Here is a 25,746-nt window from a genome sequence, read left to right on the forward strand (position 1 = left end):
GTGGGGAAAACTTGTCAAAGAAAAACGTTTGAAGAGCCAGTCGGTGTCTGGAGCAGGTTTCTAGATCAGGTGGTTCACAACTGCAGAAATGCTGCTTTATGGAAGGTTGAGTAAGTTGAAGTATGATCCCTTTTATCTTGAGAGGGGACCTCTGTGCTCAATGCTCTTTGTGTGAGAGTGGTTGGAGGTGGAGTTAACTGTTCAAGAGGAAGATGGCTTTCTTACACAGCCAGACACAAATCTGACACTCGAAAAAATTTTCTTTTCAGTTAGCAAATTAGTTACCTTAAGATCTTTGAGAATATTTTTTTCCCAAATGATGTCATTGTAGTTGACAATAACTTATATTTTTCTTTCAGTGAAGATAAGCATTTAAACAGTATAGGTATGTATTTTTTTTTTTCTGCTTCTTTGCAGCTTGATCACATACTGTCACCTCCACCTATGCCTTTCCGAAAATCCAGCAGTCCTGAAGTGTCTTCTGGCCTTGGGAAGTCTCCTAAATTCAAGAGGCAGTTGAGTGAAGATGGAAGACAGCTCAGGAGAGGAAGCCTTGGAGGAGCTCTGACTGGTGAGTTTGGGGTATGTGTAGTGTCACCTGGTTAGCACAAGGAGCTGATGGCACCTTGATCCTTGGTGTTTGCCTTGTGGCTGAACTCTTTGGGGGAAGTGTGAGCTGCACCTGGAGTTTCCATAAGTTTCTTCCTCGTGGCTTCCCTGACTGATAGTGAGATGAGTCTGTTTGAGGTTCTGCCTCTAGGGGCTACTGGTAGGTGGCTAAGCACAGCCTGAATATCACCCCTATCTTGAGATGTGCATGACTGTGGCATTTATCTTGCTGACTCATGTGCATCCATCCATGGGATCATCTATATCTTGTTTCCTCTAGGAGCTGAAGTGCGTGGAGGGTGCCTTTAGATTTGATTTCATTAAAGAAAATAAAATTTGGCATCATTTATGTGGTGGAATACTCATAGGGAGTGAACAGCATAACCAACTAGCCACAAGCTGTGGACTGCAGCTTCACCTCTGTGGAGCAATGCAGAGGTAGCAGGATGCTTGAGGAGGGCTTAGGCCCTCCCTGCCCTGCTAGCATCTTCTAGATACTAGGTGCTGGTATTGTGACTGTGGCTGGTACCTCTGTGGCAGTGATGGTCACTGAAGAGTGATTGGTTTTGATTATGGAACAAATTAAATATAAAAAAATAGGGACTTCTGTATTTTAAAAAATAATTAAATATAAATTATATATATTTAAAAATTAAAAAAATAAGGACTGTATTAAAAAAAAAATGAAATTCACTGGAATCAAACATGTTTCTAAAGTGCATAATGGGTAGTAGAGGAATTTGTTGTACTTGATGAGAGGGACAATAGATTTCAGTAAATTTACTGGAAGATAGAAATTTCACAGAATATGCTGAGTTGGAAGGGACCCACAAAGGTCATAAAGTCTGACTCCTGTCCCTGTACAGCACCATCTCCAGGTGTCACACCACGTGCCTGAGAGCATCATCCAAACACATGTCCAAACACATCGTCCAAACTGTGTCAAGATTGCTGCTGTGATCACTTTTCTGAGGAGCCTGACCCCCCTGGGTGAAAAACCTTTTCCTGACACCCAGCCTAAACCTCCCCTGTTTCAAATTCGGGCCATTCCCTCAGGTCCTGTCACTACTCACTGGAGATGAGAGATCAGTGCCTGCCCCTCCTCTTCCCCTCATGAGCAAGTTATCTGTCCAAGTGATGTTGATTGATATTAGAATCTAAGTACATGACATTCAGGTCAGAAGAAGTTAAAATGGTGTTTACTGTCTCAAGTAAAAATAATTTCCCTTGCAACTTCATTTTTATCATGAGTTGTTATGAAGGTTTCAGAAACAGTATAAAAGTATTTGTGATCCATATGGGCTTTCATGAAAAATAAGTGACCCGCAGCATAAAAGTGTCAATTTTGGTAGCCATTTCAGTAAACTCTCTGGCAGCTCTGGAATGTTACAGCTTTGAAAGCTTGGAGTGTAAACCAAACTACTGTTTTAGTGAGACTAGAAACTGCCAGCACAGTTATTTTTTTAGCAGGAGCTGGTGTGGTTCTTTAATTTTGTTTTTGTCTAACTTTAAAGGGGAGCGGTGGTCTTTAAAAACTGATCTTTGCCATATAAGCCGTGCAGATAAAGAGGAAGAAGACAGCCTAATCAAAAACAAACATAGCAATTGTGCTTGGCTGCTCTAGTCTTTATCTCTGTGCTTGAATTATTGCTTGAGGCCTTTATAAAGGAAAACGGATAGCTTTTTGTCTGCTTGCAATCTGTTGTGCAGGGTTTCATGTCAGGATTTGGGAATATAGTGTGCAATGATGTTAAACTGCTTTATTACCAATGCACTTTAAATGAACCTGAATACCCTAGGGCTTCGGTATCTTAAAATAGTTTAAATATCTTAACAGCTTTCATGATACTGATTAAATTAATCAAACTCATTCTGATGACAGAAAGTTCTTTATATTCTTTAGGGATTTTTAAAAAACTGTTTTGAAGAAACCACTGCAGATAGAGAACTAATTCCTAAAATTGTTTCAAATGTTCAGTAATCTGAAGTTAATACAGTGTTGCTTTGGTCATGTATTTGTGTCCCTTTTTTAACATACTGAACTTTGGGGTTTTTTTAAGATTCCTTTAATGCTTAAGAGTGGCAGTAGTAGCAAGATTCTTGTAGTTTCAAACCACAGTTTGCCGCTGTGGTTTGACACTACAAGAATCACAGCATCGTTAAAGAAAAAGTGGCACACAATAAATCCTTCTTTTAAAATGGTGAGCTGACGTGTGCTTGGTCACAAGGGATAGCTTCTATGCTCACACATTCCCTCCCAAATTTCTATTTAAGTCTTAATGTTTTTGAAAAAATATTCGTGGTCCATAGAGGGGGAAAAAATATTTGGAGGCCTGTAATTTGAGAAAGTGCTTGATATTTAACATCACTATTACTGGTTACTGTATTCCTTTTTTCTTTCTTTAAGTTCTAGCTTAACAGTGGGTATCAGTTAATTGGAAAATAGTTCGGAAAAATATCTTTGAAATTATTTTCAGTTCAGTCTCTGCCTCTGTTGTTAAAAAATATGGAACTCCTAAAATACAGTAGGTGGGAGTAAGTGAAGCAAGAGACAAGACTCCTAGCTTGCAAATTTGCAGAATATTCTTATGCTGATGCATGTTGCTCACTGCAGATGTTAGAAAGGTGAATTGCACTTTGTATTTTACTCTCCCTTTCCTTTGGCTGTTAAAAACAGTATTATTGAGCCATAGAGCAAAAGCAGTATTAACAATGAAAACAAGCAAAACAAAATTTATTTGTTCATATAAAACAAAGTAGTTCAATTCCTGTAGGGTTGAATACTAATAGAGGTAAATATATAGGGATTTTACCTCTGGGAATAGATCCCAAATAAATGAGTTTATTGAGCTTTGCAGGAGGGAATAATGTTATGCACTACATACAAGAGGAAATAAAATCTATATTGTTGCAGTACATTGAATGAGATTTGCAAAACTGGAAAGATTACAGTTATTGGAAAGCTACATTAAGAAACTCTTTACCTATGAAGACAAGAAAAATTGAGAATGATGTACTGGGTCACCAGTACATCATAATGTACTGATCATGATGATCAGGGAGAAGAGGGCTGGAAACCTGCAGAGATAGAAATTGAAAATATTTTTGATACAGCTTTAGTTAAATTAGAGCCAAAAGTGTTTCTCTGAGGTTGCACAGTTTTAAGCAATCCAGCAACCACATGTTTTCAGTGACAAGCAAAGAATGCTTTTCAAAGTAGAAGAAAAATGAAATAAATGTTTTTGAGAGTAAATCTACTATTGCATTCTGTAGAAAATTGCTATGCAGCCACTAATTAATGTTTGTCCAATAAAAGAAATTAATAGTGGTTCCTGCATGCAGCATGCTACTATATTTTGGAAAAACTCCTTCAATATAATTGTTGCAATAGTATTGCTTTCTTAATCTTCATTGCCAAGGAGGAAGACTTCTGGAAAAACAGAGACTAAGCTTGGAATGAAAATAGTATGCAGCCTGCTATTAGTCTAGCAAATCTCCCTTAGTAATTCTTGTTGTAAAGTGCTAACAGTTTTGTTTAATAGAAAGACAAGATGAAAAATAGTATTTCATATTATTGTGGTTACTAAACATAAGCACTCATAAGATAAAACAATCTTAGAGTAAAAGAACTTGAATGTAATTTATGATCAATTCATCTTTTAATTTGAAAGGTCATATTTCCAACAGGTTTTTGATGACATGGTTACTTTACATTATTATTATATAATGAGCCTTTTTCTCTTCTGCTGTGTCCTAGCTTCTCTCCTGCTCCAGATTCCCCCTTCCCAACATGAACACATGCCCATAACAATGCTTGCCACACCATTTGTCTGGGAAGTAAACTGGATCTTTAAAAGTTTTCCTTGTGCCACAGAAACTGTTAAACACAGTCCTTGCACAGGTTGTTGAACTGCAGGATAAGCCCTTTCACAAAGCTGAGCTGCAGCTGCTTGTTTCATAGCCCTAGGTCAGATAAGAGAGGGAAAAGAGGATTACTTCAGAGGGATACTGGTGCCCTCTGGGTGCAGGGGCAGTGGCGGTGTGCTAGATGGGGAAAGTATGTGATTATGAGGAAAGTATGGTAGGTGAGATCAGCTTTGTTTAATACACATATATTTAAATGCCTCTTGCTGTAGCCTTAGATTGCCTTCTTAAGGATTTCTAATGGTACACAGACTGGGACTTTAAAACTTGTTTTGAATCAGGAGAAAAGATGTTTAATTAAAAAGCTGCTTTTCTGTGGTGGCTGGTTGTCTTGATCTCCACAAACTTCAAAGGGCTGTCTATAGTCAGAGGGTTTTTGGCTTAAATTGTTTACAGATTTTAGTTTGCTGTGTTCAGAGATGTTTAAATAGAATCCACAGCAGAAGGTAATGTGAAAGGATGGAAATTAAATGAGCTTTTACCATGGAGAGAGTTAACCTAGCAAATCACTTGGACAAGCAAAATAAATTGCCCTGACTTTCATGTCCTGCTGCTGCTCCTCACTTTGCCCCGAGATGGGCAGTGCAGTCCTGGGTTCTCAGTTGCTGTGCAGCATTTGGAGATTGCTGTCTCCCTTTCTACTTCTGAAAAACATGAGAACATATTTCTGGGAAGAGATCATATTTTGGAGAGTACTGCAGCTAACTCAGTAGTTGTTTTATACTGTACTGTTAAGCTCTGCTGTTATATATAAAGAAAAAAATACATTTTAGCTACCTATAGTTTGAACTTTTTATCTCACCTACTGTTATGTCATCAATAACTACTTGGAAAAGACTGCCTGGTGGGCTAATTGTGTCTGTGGTAGGGCTGTTATCTGCTAGGCTTTTATTGATCTTACACAAGTACAGGTAACGTAACACATACTAATTTCATTTTACAGAATCTTTAATCCAAGGATCCTAAAGCACTCTACGTTAGTAAAACTGCTTAATGTTCTTCTGATCACGTATTGTCTACAGATCATGAAGAGCTAAAACAAAAAAATAACTTGTGATTTATATATTTTTTCTTTAATGTTCTTAAATCTTTGATCAGCTTTCCATCTCTGAGTCATCAGTCATCCAGATACACTCAGCAATTGTTGTTATTCCTGTATAATTAATCTGTGGTTGATTTGAAATGAATTTGGGAATTCTCAGTCTGTTTTTTGCTTCAGAGATTCATCAGTCTGCTAACACTAATTAGCAGAAAGATCAACAGCTTTATGGACCATGAAAATCAAGCTGTTCTCATATCCATAGGTTGGCATGTGCTGGCAGGACTTGGAAGAGGAGGTTTTCCCTGTTCATACAAAGGAGCAATTGGTAGTAGCAGAATTTTCACAAACATTTGGCTGTATAAATTATCATTAATATTGTTAAAAATGGAGAATAGCTCATGAAATCTTAGAGTGTCAGCTATTTGGTGCAACTCAGTGAATGGGGAAAACTGAACTTGTACAATCACGTGACTTGTACCTTGAAACCTCTTTGGAAATGAGACCTTCCCATAATATACAACTGCTTGTCATAGTGATGATATGATTAGTTTAATGGCAACATTTAAAAACGGGGTTATTTCTATTAATGATGGACTCTTGGTGTAGATACGAGGAAGTGTTCTGTATTTACTATGTACATAATCAAAATTTCTTCCTGTTTGGAAGAAAAAATGGAAGAAATTATACATATTTACACTAGCAATGTATGAATACAATACATGATTACACCACTCCATAAAAAGCCCTATGATTTTGTAGCTGTCTCTGGGGATACAGCTTGGTGGACTCTGTTGGCCTGTCCACAGCCCCAGAAGCGGGGGTGCTGTAGGATGTGGGGTAAGAGTGCCTGCCCATGCCAAAGCTCTATCAGATGTGCCTTTTAATGGGAAATTTTACTTCCTGCATTTTATTCCCTTCTCATATCAGAAGTATTTCAAAATAGCTTTCATTGTGGTACAGTCACATTGTGGATGTACCCTAGCTGCAGCTGCCTGAGGGCTCTCCCCAGCAGCAGCAGAGGGAGAGTAGCAGCCCTGCATGGGGGCTAACACCACTGGGTTCCAGGCTACAGAGGTGGAAAGGTTCAGCAGCCATGTGTGAATGACACAAGCACAACATGCTTCATCATTCATTGCCTTCCCAGAGCATATATGGCAGTCTTTTCAATTGCCTTCCTCAAAGGTTTCCTTAAAGCACCATGCCACGTGTTAAACTTATTTCAGAATTGGTAGAAAGAGATAGAGGCAACCTATTCTATAATTACATGGCGGAGGAAATGTGGTGTGGAGGGTTTTTTGTTTGTTTTTTTTAATGCATTCAGTATAGAGCTGTCTTCTCCAGATGAAGTAAATATATTCTGCTATGAAATATGCATTTTTAGATGGTTCTTGGTGTGCTGGTGTTTGAGATGACATTAGGTTATATTTGTCATTGTCAGTTACCTTCATCATTTAAGGCTTCAATCAGCCTGCATACTGGAGTTGATTTTTACATCCCTGTGTGCCTAGCAAGATGATTTCCATATTCTTTGACGTGTCTGGAGTCTGCACCATGTAATAGATGAGAACAGAAGATATTGTATTCCTGTCTCATTATTTTGCCTTTAACTCCTCGATTGCTGCTTAATCGTGCTTGTATCATCAGAACATGAGAAGTTGATTGTTGTTGAGATCAAAGCAAACTGTAGCAGTAGAGTGCCTAATTAGCAGATATGTTTGCAAGCTGCCAGTTTTGAAGAGGGAGAAATAGAGTTTAACCCTCTTTGGGACACTTATAAAAGCAGCTTGAGAATTGTTAAGAGTCATTTGTCATAGTGGAAAAACAAAAAGTGGAGAAAATTAATATTCATGTTAAATTTCTGAGTTGTAGCTCCTTAAGAAGTACACTAAGAGCTGTTGAATTAGCTGGTTCAAGTATGCTTAGCAGTGCTACTGTAAAAGCACAGATTAAAGTCCAGTCCACTTGCCTGGACTTAGCTATATGCTTGTATTTAATCAGCTGATTAACTAAATTTGAGCTTTGTGAGGCTGCAGTCCTGTTGTTGCTAGTACCTGAGTTCATTAGTGCAAAACTGACTGCAGCATATTTATAAATAGACTATAATTGCACATCAAGAACACATGATCTACACTCCTAGAGGCTTAAGTCTTCCTGGTTTTTTCCCTGTGGTCTCTCTCTAGTGGATGTTGTAAGGCAAATAATTTGACCACATACTTGCTTTCTCCAAGTCAATTGCCTTAGCATAAATTGAATGTACAGATAGAGAAATATTTGAGAAGAGGGAACAAACATTTCCTGTACTTAATCCTTGGAATGAAGGTTGACAGCTTGAGTGGAAACATTTATAGATGTTTTCCAGTGAAAATAGGAGCAGGGTTTTCTATTGGGAAACTCTGCCTTTTGAAAAAATTACTGTAAAACTGTAAGGATTTAATTATAGGCCATAACAACATATACATGAGACAAAAGAAGGGGTCACAGTGGGAAGAGAAAATAGCATGTTAACACATAATTTCATGTTTGTCTTAGTGTCAGTTATGCGTTGTTGGGTATGTTCTTCATAGTGCAATGGGAGATGTTTATTTCATACCATACATTCTGTCAGCAAAACCCCAACTGTTGAGCTGGTGGAGAGTTGTGAGCCAAGAGTGCTGGCCACTGATTGAAGCAGCTATTCACATAATGTTTGAATTGAGCAATAGTGAATTTTTGAGGTCCTTTGTGTTCTAGGCACAGTTTTGTTGTAAGTCTGCCAGTATCAGTTATCTCTGACCTCTTGGTGTGCAGGATTCTTGTTTTTGCAAAATAGACTATATGTTGAAAGGAACTCTGTCACGTTACCACTTGAATGTAGTTAAGTGTGCTTTTTGTAGTATCATGTGTGCAGTGTGAATCTTAACTATGTGTTTTTCCTACTGTTATCAAAGTTACAGAACTGGACCTTGAAATTTTTCTAGAGCAGGTGTGAGCTGTGAAAAAGGATGAAAGGGATGCAGTAATACCTGTATATTATGTTTGTGTTTTAGAATGGACTGGCAGTTTATAAGTTTTGGAACTGCATGTTAGAATTATGGGAACATGACCTATTTGTTGTTAAGATAAAGCAAAGGAAGCAGTAGAGTGTTCTGTCTCTGAATTCACTGATAAATATTACCAACTAATTATTTTGCTGAGTTGTACTTCAGTAGAGTTGTGAGGTAAGGAAGTAGTGTCATGAATGACAACTTCAGTCTGTAGGGTGTTTTGTCATGTAGTTATTGTTGTCATTGGTTGGCTAACCGTGCTATTGAGTTAGGTATGTTTGGTATGGAAAACTTAAAAAACCCAACCGAGCAAACCAAACCGAAAACCCCAAACCTATCCCTATCCTACAAATCTAATTAGAGGTTAGGGACATTTGCTAGTGATCTCAAATGCATTTCAAATATTATATTTCTGTCACAGCACTTCAATAACAAATTGCAAATAGTCAATATAACTTCACCGAGTATCTGTTAGCAAGGGAACTCTGAGTAATTTCCTTATCAGCAAAATTTTGGACTGTCTTAAATTATTTCCAGTGACAGAGTTTTGTTCCAAGCGTGAACCATTATTTCTGGGATGTGATGACTTCTTCCTGGTAGTTGATTTTTAAACAGGCTTGATTCTGCATGCCTTTGTAGTTAATGGAGGCTTCATTTTCTTTTTATAGATATATATATTTTTTTTTAGGTATAGATTTAAACAGATCTAAACTTTCATCTTTCTAGTTTGTGATCCAAAACTTGATATGTCATTTTCCAGTTCCAATTCTGCTAGTGTTGGTGAAATTTTAAGGTAGGTCTACTGCAGTTTTTTGTGGTTTTTTTAAAGTTCATAATGTCACACCTAATTTTTGCCTTTGGTGGGCCACATTTATTTTTCATGCATTGTCAGCCAGAATCATAGAACCATACAATATCCTGAGCTGGAAGGGACCCACAAGGATCAATGAGTCCAGCTGCTGGCCCTGCTCAGGATGACCCAAAGAATCATACCATGTGCCTGGGGGTGCCACTGCTTCATGTAGTTTTAGAAAGTGAAACAAATATAGAGCACTTTAGGAGATTTGTAGTACATCAAAAAGTAAAAGAACTATACTGAGTGTAATAGGATTTTTTATGAAGGCTTTTTCTACAGTAACAGAAGAATTTGTAATTGAGTCAGTTGTAATTATAGGCTTACCTGAATAATGTTATGTTTAGGGGACAAATCGGCTGAAATGAAAATTTCACCTCCAGCATCAGGCTGGGAAAGTGGCATTGTTCATTAGCTTCAACCATGTGTAGCTGAGTAATATACAAAGCATCCTCCTTTAAGTTCTGGGCAATAAATAAGACATTATTAAAATGGTAATTTTTTTTTTCTTGTTGGTGATCTGAAATTTTAAGTAAAACTTGCTGATGCAGCTACAGTAGAATAAGGCAAAATACTGAAAAGTTTCCTAATGATAGCTTCAAATTCATCCACTCTTTTCTGGTTAACAGCTAATGGGAATGATGTGCTTTAATTCCACCCCTCCTCCCTGATCCCAGATGTGAAAATAGACCCTAAAAATTGCAGTGTCCCCATCATTTTCTACAGCTGGTATGTCTACAGGAGTTCAGTTTGAGGCAGTAAAGCTAGGTGCCCTAACTTGAACCTTGAAGGTGGGAGGCTCTGCCTTTCACTTGGCAGGTGTCTGAAGCTGGAGTGGGCTTCCCTTACTTGTGGTGGTTAAAGTGGTGGCACATTGCTTCCAGCTTTCACTGGCCTTCAATTCTGCTGCTCAGGCAGTTTGTGAGTGGCAGGGGTGTTATCAAAAATTCGGTAAAATACAAAAGTTATTAATATCAATGTAGCATTAAGAAACAAGCATTCTTTATTTGTCCAGATGCACAGGAGACTATCTTTTCCTAAAGCCATGCATTTTGAGTACAGGGAAGTTCCTGTTTATATACTATATTTTACATACATGTGGATTGATTGTCCCAGAATATGATAATAATTTCCCTGGAATCATTAACATGTTTTCCTTCCCCTTCACACACATGTTCTTCTGTCCTGGGGGTCTCTCTGGTGGTCCCTGGTGTTTTTAGAGCCCGATGTTCCAGTCGACCCGCCTGTGTTGGCAGGGTGCAGGGGCTGGTGAGCTTGCAGTTCTCCTTCTTACACAGTAGACGTTCTGCAGTTCCATAGGCCAGTAGTTTTTGGAGAAGAAGCATTGTTTTAGCTGACCAGGTGTAGACTATTTATCGTCTGGTAACAGTGGCTGCTTTGGATATGTTGGGACTGCTATTGCTTCTCTGGTGAACTGGTGGCGGCTGGTGGCTTGAGTCTTACTTCTGTTCACATCAAGACCTGTCAATGAACCCAGCTCTTCTGGGTTTTTCTTGTGGTTTAAATTATGCCAGGGGTAAGAAAAGGGAGCAGTACGCATCTGTGTTTCTTTTCAGAACACTTTTATGATTGAGAGCACTCTACAGTAGCGTCCAGTTTTCTCTTCTATTGTGGCTTGTTGCTGTTGCTCTGAGGTAGTTCATGCTCCTAAGGCTCCTCAAAAAGAGGTGTGGAGTGATCAATGCACTTGAAACTGTGCTTGGCAAGTCTGACTTGTCCAGAACATAGTTTCTTTAGATAAGATGAGTTAGATTTTAAAGTAAACCAGTGAGGGAGAAGTACCTAGCTTTCTGTATTTTTTAAAAATATTCTGCATTTGTATCATAAATACCTATGGTGTATTTAACAAGATAATTAATTGAAAAATTGAAGTAAGTATTTCTTGGCCCTTGCCTTAAAGATGTCCAGATGGCAAGAGGCTATTTTGAAGACTGCTATTTCACAGCAGCTAACACAAACACATTAATGCTAGCTTCTGATAAGTCTGTGGTACACTGTAATCATATGCACAGCTTTGCTTTGGGCTAATTGAGTCTGTAGCTGGTGTCAGCCCAAATTCAGATTCTTCCATTTTAGCAAAGTGCATGCCTGTCTTCTGTTTGCAGTAGTGTAATAGAAAACTGCTTATATTATTTAACAAAAAATATTTCTATTAAAAACTTTCAAGATGCTTCCTCTGTATTTATTTTTGCATTTTGACTAGTTGCAAATCAGATTTTCTAGCAGTCTGCACTGTCCTAAGTACTTTTGTAAAGGTAAAATCTTACTTGGATGCCACAACATTTTCTTAATCATATGCAATTGTTTAATTATCAGAGACAAAGTTATTTCTAAATTCTAACTGAAAATGGAAGATTTGTAGGTATTAGCTAAGATTCGAGCTGATTTAGTAATTCTCAGCTGTCTTATTATGATATGCATTTGAGAGGGGTAGAGGAAAGGGGAATAGAACTTCAGCAGTAGGAAAAACTTTTCTATTTAGAATAAAGCAAAGCCTGCCTTTTGTGGCTGATTTTTGTGGAAGTGTATGTGGTTTTAGTCTCTTTGTCCTTACACAAGTAATTTGGTCCTTATACAAGATGTCATATAATGAATAGGTGCATGCTGAACATAATAGAAGTAAGAATTAGCGATTCTATTTGGACCTTCAACAAATACTCATTACATGTGAATCTAGATATGCAGGTGGCACGTTCAAGGGGATGATGCCATTGCAGTGATATATTACCTATGTTCACCAATAATGATGTAATACTATTAAAAAATGCTAAATTAGTTCCATTACATGGTCAACTTAAACCACCCTTCATCAAAATGTATTTTGATAAATGTGCCTGACTAACAAGGATTGCATTCAGATATGGGAAGTGATGCTGTTAGTTTTTGTGTAGCTACTTTAGGCTGTCCTGGTAGTTTCAGGCACAGGAAGGGAAACAAAGATACAAGCAAAGCTTCTGCAGAGAAAGTGGAGGAAGTCAACAATGACCATTTTGGAATTGAAGAGGACAGAAGTAGAGGACCTCTGTCAGTGGATAACTCAATATCAATAGCTTATGAAAATAGTATGAACATTACTACCAGTGTATCAGTGGTGTGGATGCTGGCAGTGTTCTGTGCTGGATATGGGCCAGCATACTGAATTAAGATGGAAGGGTTGAGGTGGAGTTGAAGATTTCCTCTCAGTCCCTCATGAATCCCTCATGAATCACTTCACTTAAAAAGGAAAGCAGCTGCTTGGAGCATTAAACTTGAAGGCAGACATGAATGTGGTGTGAAAATAATAGTGTATTTCAGCTCAAATTTTTTGTGTAATACTGGCATTGAAATCACTTAATGAGGGAGAGTGTGGATATGTGTAAAATCAAGGGTTGTCAAAGAAAATGTAAATGCAGTAAAATGCATACAATTATGAATGAAACTATAGCAAAAAAGTGTAGGAGTGCTATAATGTCAAGGGAAAGGGGAAGTGGACAGTATGAGGGGATTTTAAACTTTTTTATTATTATTGGAGGAATTGAGGGAGAGTTGATGATTAACTCACTTCGGGCAGGGACTGTTTTATCTTGCAATGGTTAAATGCAGTAGGTTAGCTCTGTTCTCAGATAAGAGATTTATCTGTTACCTTCTTTTTGTCTAAGGTCTGGCTAATTTTGCCTCTTTAGAAAACATATTTCTTGTATACCGTTTCTGTGTTTAAAGGCCTGTATACTATGAAAAGAAGAACTGGAGTTCTAGACAGTCTGCTTACCTTAATTCTAGTACTTTGTGAAAACTGTGGTACGTTCAAGGCTCCTGTTGGGGGTAAAGATGGGAGGAGGGGTAATTCCAGCATCACACATGCTCACAATTTCACTGGCAGTTTTGATAGTATTTACTGCCTAATTTGTCTTTTCAACAGACACACCCCCAACATTATTTTAAGTATTTCTTGATGCTACTTGTGCAGAAAAAATAATGAAATATTGAATGAATTCTTGCAGTGGAGATACTGACTGTATAGTACTGAGTAAATCCACTCTGCTTTCATGTGAGTCAGGCAAAATATTACAGTTCAAGGAAGGGCTTAGTAAAAGATTCTGTTGTTGTGTAGGATTGCATCTCCTCTAGCCTCTCTATCAAGATATCTTAGACTTCCTTTCAGATGTCTGAGCAAGATAAAAACAGAGTAAAATATAGATAACTGTAAAGGACAAAAAGTAAAGGTGGCTGTTAAAATGCCCTGCACGTGGTAAGGTACAGATGATATTAGCTCTACATATTTTGGATCTGGTGCACATTTACAACAAAAAGTAAGTACAAGGTTATTAATAACCCTTATTTCTCATATATCTTTCTCCTCCTGGACTAAATTATCTTGTTATTTAAAACTTTTTTGTTTGTTTTGACTTAAAACAATGTTAATTTTTGTACTAAATGCAAGTGATTGCCTTCCATCTTCTTTCTTGGGAAGCTCAAGTGGGATTCATATGTAATGAAAATTACTACAGTCTGAGAGTGGCCTAGTGTCTGATTTTGAGGCTGGTTTTAACCCCGTGTCCTAGTTCTTGCCAGGACAGAGTTAATTTTCTTTACAGTACTGGGTGTGGTGATGTGTGCTGTATTCCTGGCTGCCAGGGTGGCTGAGCTTCCTGGATTGCTGTGCCCAAGAGTTCTGGGCTGCCATGTGCTGTGCTGAGTAGACAAGGCCCAGACCCAAATGTTACTCATTACCATTCTGTCTCATTGCTGAGGAGGTGAGGGAAAGGGTCTCTTTCTCTTGCTATGAAGAAAAACAGGGTTTCTTCCTCATCCTCATGAAAGTGTGGTGGGCCGAGGGTCTGTCTGCCATTGTTTTTTGTTGTCCTGACTCATTGAGCATTTTTGCATATAAAATAACCCTGTCTTTGTGTATATTTTTGTGTTTAGTGTTGTTGCTGTTGCTGTTCATTTTCTTATCTCATTGCTGTTTCTAGTAAATGTCCTTACCTCAGTCCTTGATCTCTGCCTTTTGTGTGTCCCACTAGAGTGAGAGGGAGGGGAGCAGCATATAGTTTTCTTTTTTACAGGGAAAACTAAGCTTGGGAATACCATTCCTAAACCACAGCACCCTATGAGAAAGTGCACTTGTTAACTAAAGAGTGATGATGTTCCCCAGTTTTAGAACAAACTTTAATAGAATGAACCTTTTCTTGAAAGGATCAGGTGGAGAAGACTTACTGCTTTTCAAATATTGATTTCTATGAGGATAAAATGCCCTAATATTATGCTACAGTGATGAAGTTGAAAATTATTTAACATAACATGGCTTCTAGAGGGGATTAATATAGAGTTTCTGAAGGAGTTATGCGTATTGTATGTCTGCTTGACAAAATACATATTGCTGAAGCATTTTGCTGATTTGGCTTGTTTGCAGCTGTCTGGATGTTGCTAGAAGTCTGGGAACCTATGGGTCGCAGCACTAGGAAATGTTTGATTTCACCCTTCTCCAAGAACTTCATCTTACCAGTGTCTTGACAGGTGGAGTCAAAAAGGAAGGAAAGAAAAGGCATAGACCTCTTTTAATGTAGAAAGCATTAGATAAGTAAAACATACCGATTTAAGTGGAATGTTTGTATAACTTAGTTTTTTGCAGTCTCTTCCTAATTATCTTTTTTCTGTCCAGATGAGAAGGAATTAACCTTTTGAAGTGATAGATATAAAGCTCTCTCTGACTGCATGTCACTGGTGTATTTGAGGATTGACATAAATGGAATATCAAAGATGTGTATATTGCAATCAATGCCTTAAGCTCTCTATGGCACCTTTGTAGTTGAGGATGTTAGGAGCCTATGCAAAAAGGGAACCAAAATTTTGTAGAAAGAAACAGAGAGAGCAGATGGGAAGTTAATTTGGGTTTTCCAGTTTTGGGAAATGTTATCCTAGATAAATGGGCAAGAAAACGCAGCTTTGTCGTACATTTTTCTTCTAGTCTCGGGCAGGCTGTTAGCAAATTGGGTGCAAAAATGTTTATGGGTTCTGCTTTACCAATGTAACAAAGAACAATAGCACATTTGGAAGACTAATTGGAAAGTGTTAGGAGACTATCCTATGCTGCTGCTTGGGAACTTCTAGCTTCCAAGACAGCCACTTCCCAGGGACCTCAGCAACTCTCTCTGGATCTACCATTAAAATAAAATTATGAAGCAGAGGCTTTTGATTTCTTGGCAAACCTGTGCTGATTTACCAGGGTACACATCCTGTGTCAGTGGTCAGGTGCATAGCCAATTCTCAGCTGTCTTAGATGACAAGATTAATGAGGTGGGGTTTAATGATTTCAGAAAACAAATGTTTAGCCCATGTGGTTTGGAGATGTTTTTCACTTGATCTGTTCAATCAAGATCATGCGTTGTGTTTTTAAACTGGGATTTGATTAAAAATAAGATTCTGAATTGTTGCTTTGCATGAGCCCATTGGTCTTCCAAGAGAAGACAGTTGCTTTAGTAATGTGATTGCTCACTTTTGCATAGTTTGCAGAGATAAGGAAAATGTAAAGGTGGACATATTGTCAAGACCAGTATATAGTTTGTTTCTTGACAGTGGATGAAAGTAAACAGAAATTAAAAGTATTGATACGTGCTTGTCATAGTATAATTCCCTGGATATTCTCTTTGCTGCTAGTTTCTTAATGAGCTTGAGATATGGTCTGCCTCCTCAGTACCTGTAGGGAGACAATTAATTCTGAGTGGTGTCACTCTGTGATGGGGAGTGTGGCCCTGTGTGGCGCTGGGCTCACAGTTTCCTGCCCACAGTGAAGTGATGCCACTGAGTGGAGAGCACAGGCACTGAGTCCCATGTGAGCACTCCTTAGGAATGGCTGGCCTGCACCTTGGTCATCTCCCCTTACTTGGGACACTGGATAAAGATTCTTGGGAATTGAATGATATGTATTAGGTAGATTATGAGGAATTCTGGAATAGAAGCAGAATAGTCCTCACACACAAATTTGAGTAATTGTCCATGTGGTAAGTGTCTTGCTCCAATAAATCTCACTTTGTCCCTCAGACTCAGAACCTTATTCCTTCAAGGAGTAGAGGAATTTTTCCTAATATTTTTTCTTGTTTTCATTTTTGACTAGCTTTCTGAGTTTAAGTTTCAGAACTAGCATTCTAGATGTTTGCATCTCTTGTTGCTTTAAATATGTTTCTTGTAGGAAAAAGAAGAACAGTTTTGAGAACAGAGAACTGTATCTAATGGAAGGATGATGTGAAGGACTAGCAAGTGAATGGCAGGAATTCTGCTGGAATCAGCTCTGATCAGGGCTGCAGTGAATGATGTTTCACATTGGCAAGACTGTTATAGTAAACTGTCCATTGCATTGCCTCAACTGCAACGTCTCATATTTTAACTCACTCTTTCTGAACTTGACAGGCAAATATTTGCTTCCCAGTGCAACTGGACAGCAGCTGTGGCAACCTATAGAAACCACTAATCTTGTTCGGATGCGCTACCAAACATTTGGACAGTCAGCACCTTCACTCACTGCTAGTTTGGTGAGTAACTTCCTTTCAATGCTAGAAATGTGCCAAAAAAAAAATTTATCTCTGTGTCTGTTGGTGGGAGGATGGGGGACCAAACCAGAGTCTATTTCCAGACCACTCTCTCCTCCTTTCGCTGCGTTTTTGAAGTACCTAATGCATTCCTACACACAACATTACTTAATATGTTGAGTATGGCTGAATAAATGTTTTTATGGTAACAGTAACTCCGAATTGGATTACAGGATTTTGCATAAAGACTGAGCTGAATGTTGCATTAATATAGCTGCTTGCATTTAAATGGTTTCTTTCCTTAAAAAAAAAGGCTATAGAAGGCAACTGTCCTTTCTCCTAAGCATTCTTTCTGTCAATGTCTGTTTCCACTTCTGAAAGTACTTAGTCCTCATGAGGACACAGATGTGTGAAGCAAGAGTTTAATGAAGTCTTTTGTATAAAAGTATAAGGGAAAAGAGCAGAGATACATCATACACTTGAACTTTCAGTTTTTTGGTTTCACGCATCTGTTTCACTGCTTTGTGTTTCTGTATATTATTATCTTAAGAAGTGTTGAAATTTAATGCAGGGCCTTGTGTACTAGCCTATACTTTCTTCAAAGAGTTATGATAATATGTTGCTTGTATAAAGAAAGAAAAAAATTTATTAATGCTTTGCCTCACCCCTCTCTTGCCTTTAGCTAGTCATTAAAACTTTGTTGATCCATATCTTATGGAGAAGCTTATTTTGTGATTTGTTTTGGATTTTTAAACACAGTATTCAGGTTGAAGGCAGCTATGGTCAGCCAATGGTGAAGAGATATCACCATGACTCTTTTTCATATGATATTGATAGGTAGATGGCTGTTTTCTCCATGATCTGTCCGAAGTAGTATTTCACTTCAAGTGCAACAAATCTTCACTTGTAAATCTAATCCTGGCTTCTGCTTGGTGGTGGTGCTACTGTTTGTGGCTCTTTAGGGCAGATACAGACTGCAGCACGCAGTCTGCCCTTTTGGACTCCACATGTACTGCAAACGCTTAATCCTATTGGAAGTTCTGTGCTTTGAACCCTAATATTTTCCAGGGAATTAAGTGTATGAATTTTGTTAATTGTGAATAAAGTATTTGGATTGTGTATAATTGAAATGAAAAAGAAAGTAGATGAATGATCAGAAATGAATTTAAATTGCATTAAACACACTTTTTTTCGTCTTTTCTGTATTTGGGAATAAATTATTTCTTCCAAGTTAACTGAATTTAAAAAGGGCCATGTTGCTGTTTGATAGTCTGCTTCTATCTGCACGACTATTAGGGGCATGCTGCTAGCAATATTGAGTTTTTGTTTTGCTGTGATGCTTAAACTAGAGGAAGAGGAAGATGCGACACCATTTCGACAGTAAGTACTTTGAATGGTCATAAAACAATAGACTAATGAAAAATTCAGTGAACCTTGCTTCCTTAAAGCACTTTAGCTCATCACCTATGTAGTTTTATGGCATATCTGTCTGCCACAGACTTCTTCTTTCCTGTCTCTTCACATCTTTTATCTGTCCCTGACTGCAGTTTCTTTCATGCTGATGCAAAAGCAGGGAAGAATGGTCTAAGCAGATCTGAGCAGATTCCGCACAGGATGGAGGTGCAGGTTTCTCAGAAGTGTTTATTTCTTATCTGCAACTGCTGATCAGACTTGCCTCCTAAGGAGGTTAATGTTATTGTCACATAGGCAGAGCTTTTCTCAAATCTCCTTTGACAAATACTTTGGTGTCAGGCTTTTGAAGGACTCACTCTCTCTTCTTGCATACTTTTCTTTTCCCCTTGATTCCATGATTTCAGAGTTGAATTTGGGAGGCCTATTGTTAGATTCGAGTAATTGGAGCTTTAACTTTTAAACATGCTTAGGAGAGTTTACCCTTAAGTAGAAGAGATTTTTGTGAAGAATTTTCATGTAGCTGGTCACAGTCAAAGTTGAAATTACTTCAAATGTATTGTCTTGCTCATCTGAAAAACAATTAACCTGTTACTAGTTATTTTACTAGGTCATTCTCACTTGGGTTGATACTCAGCAGAAGTGAATCTGACTGAGTAGTGGTTATGAGCCAATATAGACAAGAATGACAAGTGAACAGGTCAAAGATACATACTAGTGTTTAGTGCAATTGCAAACAGGGTACAAAAAATGCAATTTTTTTTCTTGTTTTGTCAATAATGTATTAAAAATGCACAAAATCTCACACTGGTTCACAGGTGTAAAATCTTTCTGTGGGAAATGATAGATTTTTTTTTTGTAAAATATTGATTAAAAATGGGCTGCAGGTTTTGCTTTAGGTAGAGTTCAATAGCTATGCATGATTCACTCCTGTAGTATAGGCAGTTGGACTATAAATTAAAAATACAGTTTCTGTGTAGACCTGCAGAACTGGTTTAAAGATGTATAGGAGAAGGCTGATTTTGTGAGGGGTGGGTAGTGCATTGGATTTGATGTGGACCCTTAATTCACAGAATCACAGAATAATCTGAGTTGGAAGGGACCCAAAAGGATCATAACGTCTAGCTCTTAGCCCTGCAGAGAACAACCCCATAAATCACACCATGTGCCTGAGAGCATTGTCCAGCCGCTTCTTGAGCTTTGTCAGGCTGGCGCTATGACCACTTCCCTGGGGAGCCTGTTCCAGTGCCCAGCCATTCTCTGGGTGAAGAAACTTTTCCTATTGTCCAACCTAAACCTCCCCTGTTAAAACTTCAGGCCATTCTGTTGGGTTCTGTGCACCAGAGATAAGAGATCAGTGCCTGCCCCTCCTCTTCCCCTCAAGAGGAAGTTGTGACTGCAGTGAGGTCTCCACATAGTTCAGAGGCAGCTAAGTCATAGTTATGCTGCTCTTCAGTTTCTGTCATGAGCATTTTGAACTGTCCATGACAGACAGATTCTGTGGTGGTGAAACAGACAGTGGGAGTCTGCACAGAGAATTAACATGGACTTAAAAATATTAAGAATATTATGTGGAATGTCTTCAACACTGAATAGAAAGGGAAAGCTGAGTGGAGGAGTGGTTCTCCTTTAGGATGTTTTTATGGGTCATGTTGGTCTGGTTGCTCTCTTTCTCTCCACGGTTAGTAGTAGTTGCTCCTGGAAGGTAATTCAGTGTGCATCTCAGTGCTGAATTTTGCATGAGTGTAGGAAAACTGTGGCAGAGCTAGTTTATCTCACTCCTTGCACTGTAGGCTGTCAGTCATCTAACTCGACTTCAGGCATCTTTTCAGGGTAGGATGGATTGGGAATTAAGATGAAGCTGCTGCCTCATTCAGTTTCCAAAGTTTACGGGTCATCCTCCTGTTCTCTACCAGTCCCCTGCCACTCCATAAGTATTTTCAAATATAATTTGTAAACTTACTGTTTTGACGTTTCCATTTATTACTGTGAGAAGAATTTTTGGAAAATGCTTCAAAATAAATTGAAATATAAACAATTTTGTTAAGTTCTCATTATAATAATGATATGTGTAGCAGGCCCAGGGCCTGCAAGGCCTCCTTGGCGGTCAGAAGCCCGAGCTAGGAAATGCCAAGTCACGATGACTGGGCCTTAGAAGCCCCTCTCTTCTGCCTTTCGGACCCTGCTTATCTCTCTGTAAGCCTATAGGTCACTTTCCCCTGACCCTTGCTATTGGACAATTTCCAAAACCCCCGTAGAGTATAAAAACCCCTAATTCTGCCTGGTTCGGCAGAAGAGCTGTCACTGAGGACCTTTGTGGAAGACCCTAATAAAGAATTCTTTGGAACCTCACACAGCGCTTCTCCTCTCTCTCCCTGCGTCTGCTGCTACGGCACAAGCAAGCAAAAAGAGCTGAAATCACAGAGCTGATAATCACTCAGAGCTGAAATCGCTTAAGCATGCTTGGCTGCCTGCAGCTGGGAACTGCTTGGGAGTTTGGACTGTTCTGAGCCTCCTCTGAGCTATCCTGGCCATAGCAGTCCACCGGGCTCAGCCCAGCTGGAACCTGCCATGATAGATATGCTTAAAGTTACGGCAACAATTACTCAGAAATTGAGCAATTAATTACTGTTTTATAGGCATAAAGGTATTCTGTGGGACACAGATTGAATAAAATTCTTGATGTTAACATTTTCTAGTTAGCTTCATATATAAAAACAATGGAAACCTAAACATAAAGTGTCTCTATGATATATAATGATAAATGTGTAGATGAAAGGAAATTAATTTGCACAAATTAATTGGGAATTTTTTTTTTCAGATTTGGCTTTGTCATGGTTTACTGTCAAACTCCTGTTACAAGTTTTATTGATTTATTGCTTGTTTGGCTGTATAGTGGATTTTTTCCTAACTAAAAAAAACATAGTAATCTCTTGCTTTAAGGAGCAGGAAGTCTTTAATTTTGTTTATCTGATTTATATAAATTTAAAAAAAAAATCCTTTGTGCCACAAGAAATGTTTCTCACAGTCCAGAGAGCTTTCTGAGAGAGCGTATTTCATGAGTACTTTATGGTAACTTGCTCTATGAAATATTCATGTAATAAAAATACACTATAACAAAGATCCTCAAATGAAACATGTAGATTGTAATACACTTGGCTTTTAAATTCAGTCAAGACTGGATGTGTGATTTCAGCTTTATGGCAAGTATTGAGCTTAGGTTGGCTGTTCCTTCTGTTGTGTGAGATGAGTATACAGCAGGAAGTAGATTAGACGCTGTAGAGCATATGGTTTCTTCGTGGAAATGTGAAAGATGCCAATGAAATAACTGTTAGTTTAATAATGGATCATCTTTTAGTACTTGGAAATAATTTCTAGTAACATCAAAACTAGAAAAGCAGTAAAACTGGCCTTTGTGAATGGCCTATGCCCTTTCCTACTAAGCAGTGAAGGGATGTTTTGTCTGGGTATGACTGGAAACATTTTCTGCTTTTTAGCATAGTACTTACTTTATATTTTACAGGATTTACCTCTTGATTTCTTCCCCCTCCAAACCAGGCATCCCCTGCAAACTGCCTTCCCCAAAACAACAGAAGACTGAATTGGCAAACATCTGTACTTTGGTTGCTTTTATCACTTATTGCCATTTTATCAGTGTTAATTTGTAAGAATGGTTTTATGTAACCTGGAGGGCGCTAATTATATAAAGTACTTGTTTATAAGTTGGTTTGCTGAAAGGAAAAAAACATAAGAAATGTTCAATGTCTGTGAAAAACAGTTCTACTTCTTCAGAAAGACCTTCGCCTCTTCCTCTCTTTTAAATAGTATACTACTGAAAATGAGTAAGTGTGTCTTTGTTAAATATGCCATTAACTTCAGCTAAATTGACATAATGTTGACAGTTATTATGGGAACTGTTTCAAAACTAATTATGCTAATTAGAACTTAACTACCAGTAATTGCATGTATTCAAACAGCACACCAACACCCTTTTGTGTGTTTTATTCCCCAGATGTAAGACAGCCATTTGTTGTCTGAGAAGCTGCAAAATTACCGCATAGATAATAGATGATAGTGAACAAATAAAATACATTCTTTAGAAGCACTAATTGGTTAGATAAGCGAATGACAGTATCAATTGTGCTTAGCCAACCCACGTTAATTTAAAAAAGGCTTTTATTTAAATGTTTTGTTTTGGAATTGTAGGAAATTCTTCAAATCACTGATTGTCTGTGTTCAGTGTTATATAATGAATATCAGCTGTAGCTGAACTTATTTCCAAGTAAACTTCCTTGAAAGCAAAAGGAAACTGCATCTGAAACTTGGTTTTCTTTAAGTTTAGTTCTTCTTGTCCAGGGATTCAGGTTTTCAATGCTTGAGTGTGAGCAGGTAATTAATACTCTGACAGTTAATGCAGCGCAAGTACAAGAATGACGCTTGTGAGAAGCACAAAAACTATATAACAGAAATTGCCAAAGTAGCTAATCTTGGTTTGTTATCTCTAATATCCCCAAAGTAGTTAGCTAGACTTCAGAAAAGCAGTCTGAACTGAGTAAATAGCTTGAATGCTAAACAACTGTATAAAGTTGAAAACCATATTCTTATTTAACTTCAAATAAGCTTAACATCAAAGAGTAATTACTGAAAATCTTTTAAAAATGTGAGGTTTTTATTCCTATGAAATGCTAAAATTGTCAAGTAATGATTACAGGTTTTCTGTGCTTCGGTTGCTTCTAACTTTTAAGACTAGAAAGCTGTTCTCCCTTGTGTATTTTATTCCATTTATTCCTTACTCCTGAATATGTATTTGCTTTCATATTTTTTTGTCTGTATTTGCCTTTTAACAAATACTTAATTGCAGTTCTAATCCAGTAGATAGATCTAATTTAGTACTAGCAAGAGGGAGGTGAACATGCATCTTCATAGACACGCCTATATGCTTTGTATTTGTACACAACAAAAGGCCAGAGTAGACCTGGTCCAGAGCTGTGAAACTATAATACTTTGATGAGCTGATGCAAGAAGTTGGTGACTGGGTATTCGCTTCCACAAATACAAATATATCTCTACTTGGCTCTATCATTGTTTTCAAAATAGTCACGGTGTACTTGAATTTAAAACAAAACTGTAGATTCAGCTGCTCGACAGAATTCTAGATACTGAATCCTTTCCTAAGCCATCTGATTAAAACTAGTGGCTTTATTAATTCTTACACTTTTCTTGCTCATTCTTGGGTGTGGATAAAATACACATGTGGTGACAGCTGGGGTTAACAGTTCTCCCAGAGAGAGTTTGTGATTTCTCAAAATTGAGAACACAGCTTGTGCTGCAAATTATCACTAGTTAAAGAATAATGGGGAAAATCAGGTAAAATAATAATCTCTCAGAGAAGACTAACCTTGGTTAAAAAGTCCTGTGAGCATATGCAGTGTGTTTTTAAAAATACCCCCTTTGTGGTGAAGTAGGTCACTTCCCATCAGCCTCAGTTAGCTTCCAGCTGTCAGGATGTACTGAGCATGAGAGAGAACTGAAAGGAGATATTGCACAGTTTATTAGAGGTGAATGTGGGTATAACCCTCTTCTGTATCCTATTAATGGTACAGAATGAGAAGAGAACAAATACAAGTAGGAGCTAAGCAGTACATCCCTGTTTTGCATGAGTACCACGCTTCTGTTTTCCAGATGTCCCATATAATAGTCTTCTTCCTTAATGAGAAACTGAATGGTGAAAAGACTCACTGAGTTTCTAGTTTTAGATAATCAAGAATCTAGTGCTGTTAAAATTTTTGTTGGCTGAGGATGTCTTTGTTCTTCTAGTGTAGGACCCACACGGCTGAGATCAGTAAGCTAGGTTAAACATAGTGCATCACCTATGGAACTGAAGCTTCTGACTGTGTGTTAATAGTGGCTCTGAATAAGGGCTTATTCTTGTCTGCTGTAATATTTGAGTTGTCTGTGTATGGTGTTAGTGATGGTTATCTTAAAATGTCATCTAGAATTGTGTTGCCGGTGTCACTTAGAAAGTGGGAAAAGTGGGAAATGTTGCTGAAGTGAGGCTGTGAAATTTGCACCCAGGTAGAAGTGGCCACATGAGAGACAAAGGAGTAGTGGTGTTTTGCAGTAAATTAAATGACCAGAAGAAATCAGTGTGTAATCATTTATAGTGTTTGAAGTTTAGATGGCTTTCTGGAAATAAAACTTTCTCGCCTTGTTGTTGGACTGTACTTAGAGGATAACTGCATAAAATGATAATCTGTGATTAACAGGGGATAAAACTCAAGAATATAGTGATGAACTTCTTTGGCCTTAGATCAAAAGGTTCTGCAACTCCTTAGAAGATTAATAGGTGTGGAAATGGAAAGGGGATAAAGAGGTTGGAAAGGACATGAAGAGCAGGAAGAAACTGAAAAAAATGACTGATGTTTGGAAGGATTGAGGAAAATTTAACCATAATGCTGTCTCCTCTTCCATGCTGTCTTCTGTTCCCTTTGGTCACAAAAAGCAGACTATTGTGAATTTATTGTCTGTCAGTTAGCATATTAATTGAAACACTCATACATCTACAGTTTGTAACATTTGATGAGAAAATAGTAAACAAGTTGCAAGGAGATCTTCCTTTGCTTGAGGAGTTGTGTGCTCATGTACGAATCTAATTTGGTTGGTCTGATTTCCAGTCTCAGAAGTACGTAATGGAAGTTTAAACTAATTGCAATCACAGCTCTGTCTTTAAAATAAACTGAGATAAAGTGGGCATGGGAAATAGTGTGATGAGGGTAGGAAAACTGCTGTCTATACTTCTGTCTGCATTCACAATCTAAAGTGAGAGGTGTTGGTAACCTTAAAGTGAGAGTTCTCTGCGTGGTGTGGGTGAGCGTAGTAAGTTAAGGTGTTGTTTGGTGTTCTTATAAGGCAATTACAATGTCTTTGACTGTTCTTAGAGTCTTAGGAATTTGGTACTCATGCATAATTAGAATAGGTTGATTAATTAAAAAAAAATGGGGTAGAGGACAAGATACTGTTCCACTGACCTGAATTTTAACAGTGATACCCTAAATTGTTAAGAAAAAATTTAGCATTGTAAAACTTTATTCCTAGTGCTGCTATTGCTGTAAAACTTGATCCCTGTTTGGGCAGTTTCAGTTGACAAAAACGCAAATACTTAAATTCTTTGAAGTTCGTAGTAAAGTTTGGCCTAAAATGATGGGATTGTTTGGAAGCTGATGAGACATACTCCTTTCTGATATATATATATATATATATATATACATACATATATATACACTTTTTTTTTTTTTTTGCTGTGGGGCAGTATCCTTATGTTAAAGGATAACAAAATAGGACACAATTCTAAATTGGTGA

At 37.9% G+C, this 25,746-nt stretch overlaps 1 protein-coding gene across 2 annotated transcripts in view; it reads left to right on the top strand.

Moving 5' to 3' along the window:
- Positions 1 to 25,746, top strand: part of MAST4 (microtubule associated serine/threonine kinase family member 4) — a 277,213-nt gene that overhangs the window by 60,310 nt on the left and 191,157 nt on the right. For both annotated transcript variants that reach the window (XM_041414724.1, XM_041414725.1), the window contains exons 2-3: positions 418 to 571; positions 16,859 to 16,980. In XM_041414724.1, the coding sequence (XP_041270658.1) occupies positions 418 to 571; positions 16,859 to 16,980 (276 nt within the window). The remainder of the gene's footprint in view (positions 1 to 417; positions 572 to 16,858; positions 16,981 to 25,746) is intronic.

Source organism: Onychostruthus taczanowskii, unplaced genomic scaffold, assembly GCF_017590055.1.
Source record: "Onychostruthus taczanowskii isolate IOZ18803 unplaced genomic scaffold, ASM1759005v1 scaffold46, whole genome shotgun sequence".
NCBI lineage: Eukaryota > Metazoa > Chordata > Aves > Passeriformes > Passeridae > Onychostruthus > Onychostruthus taczanowskii.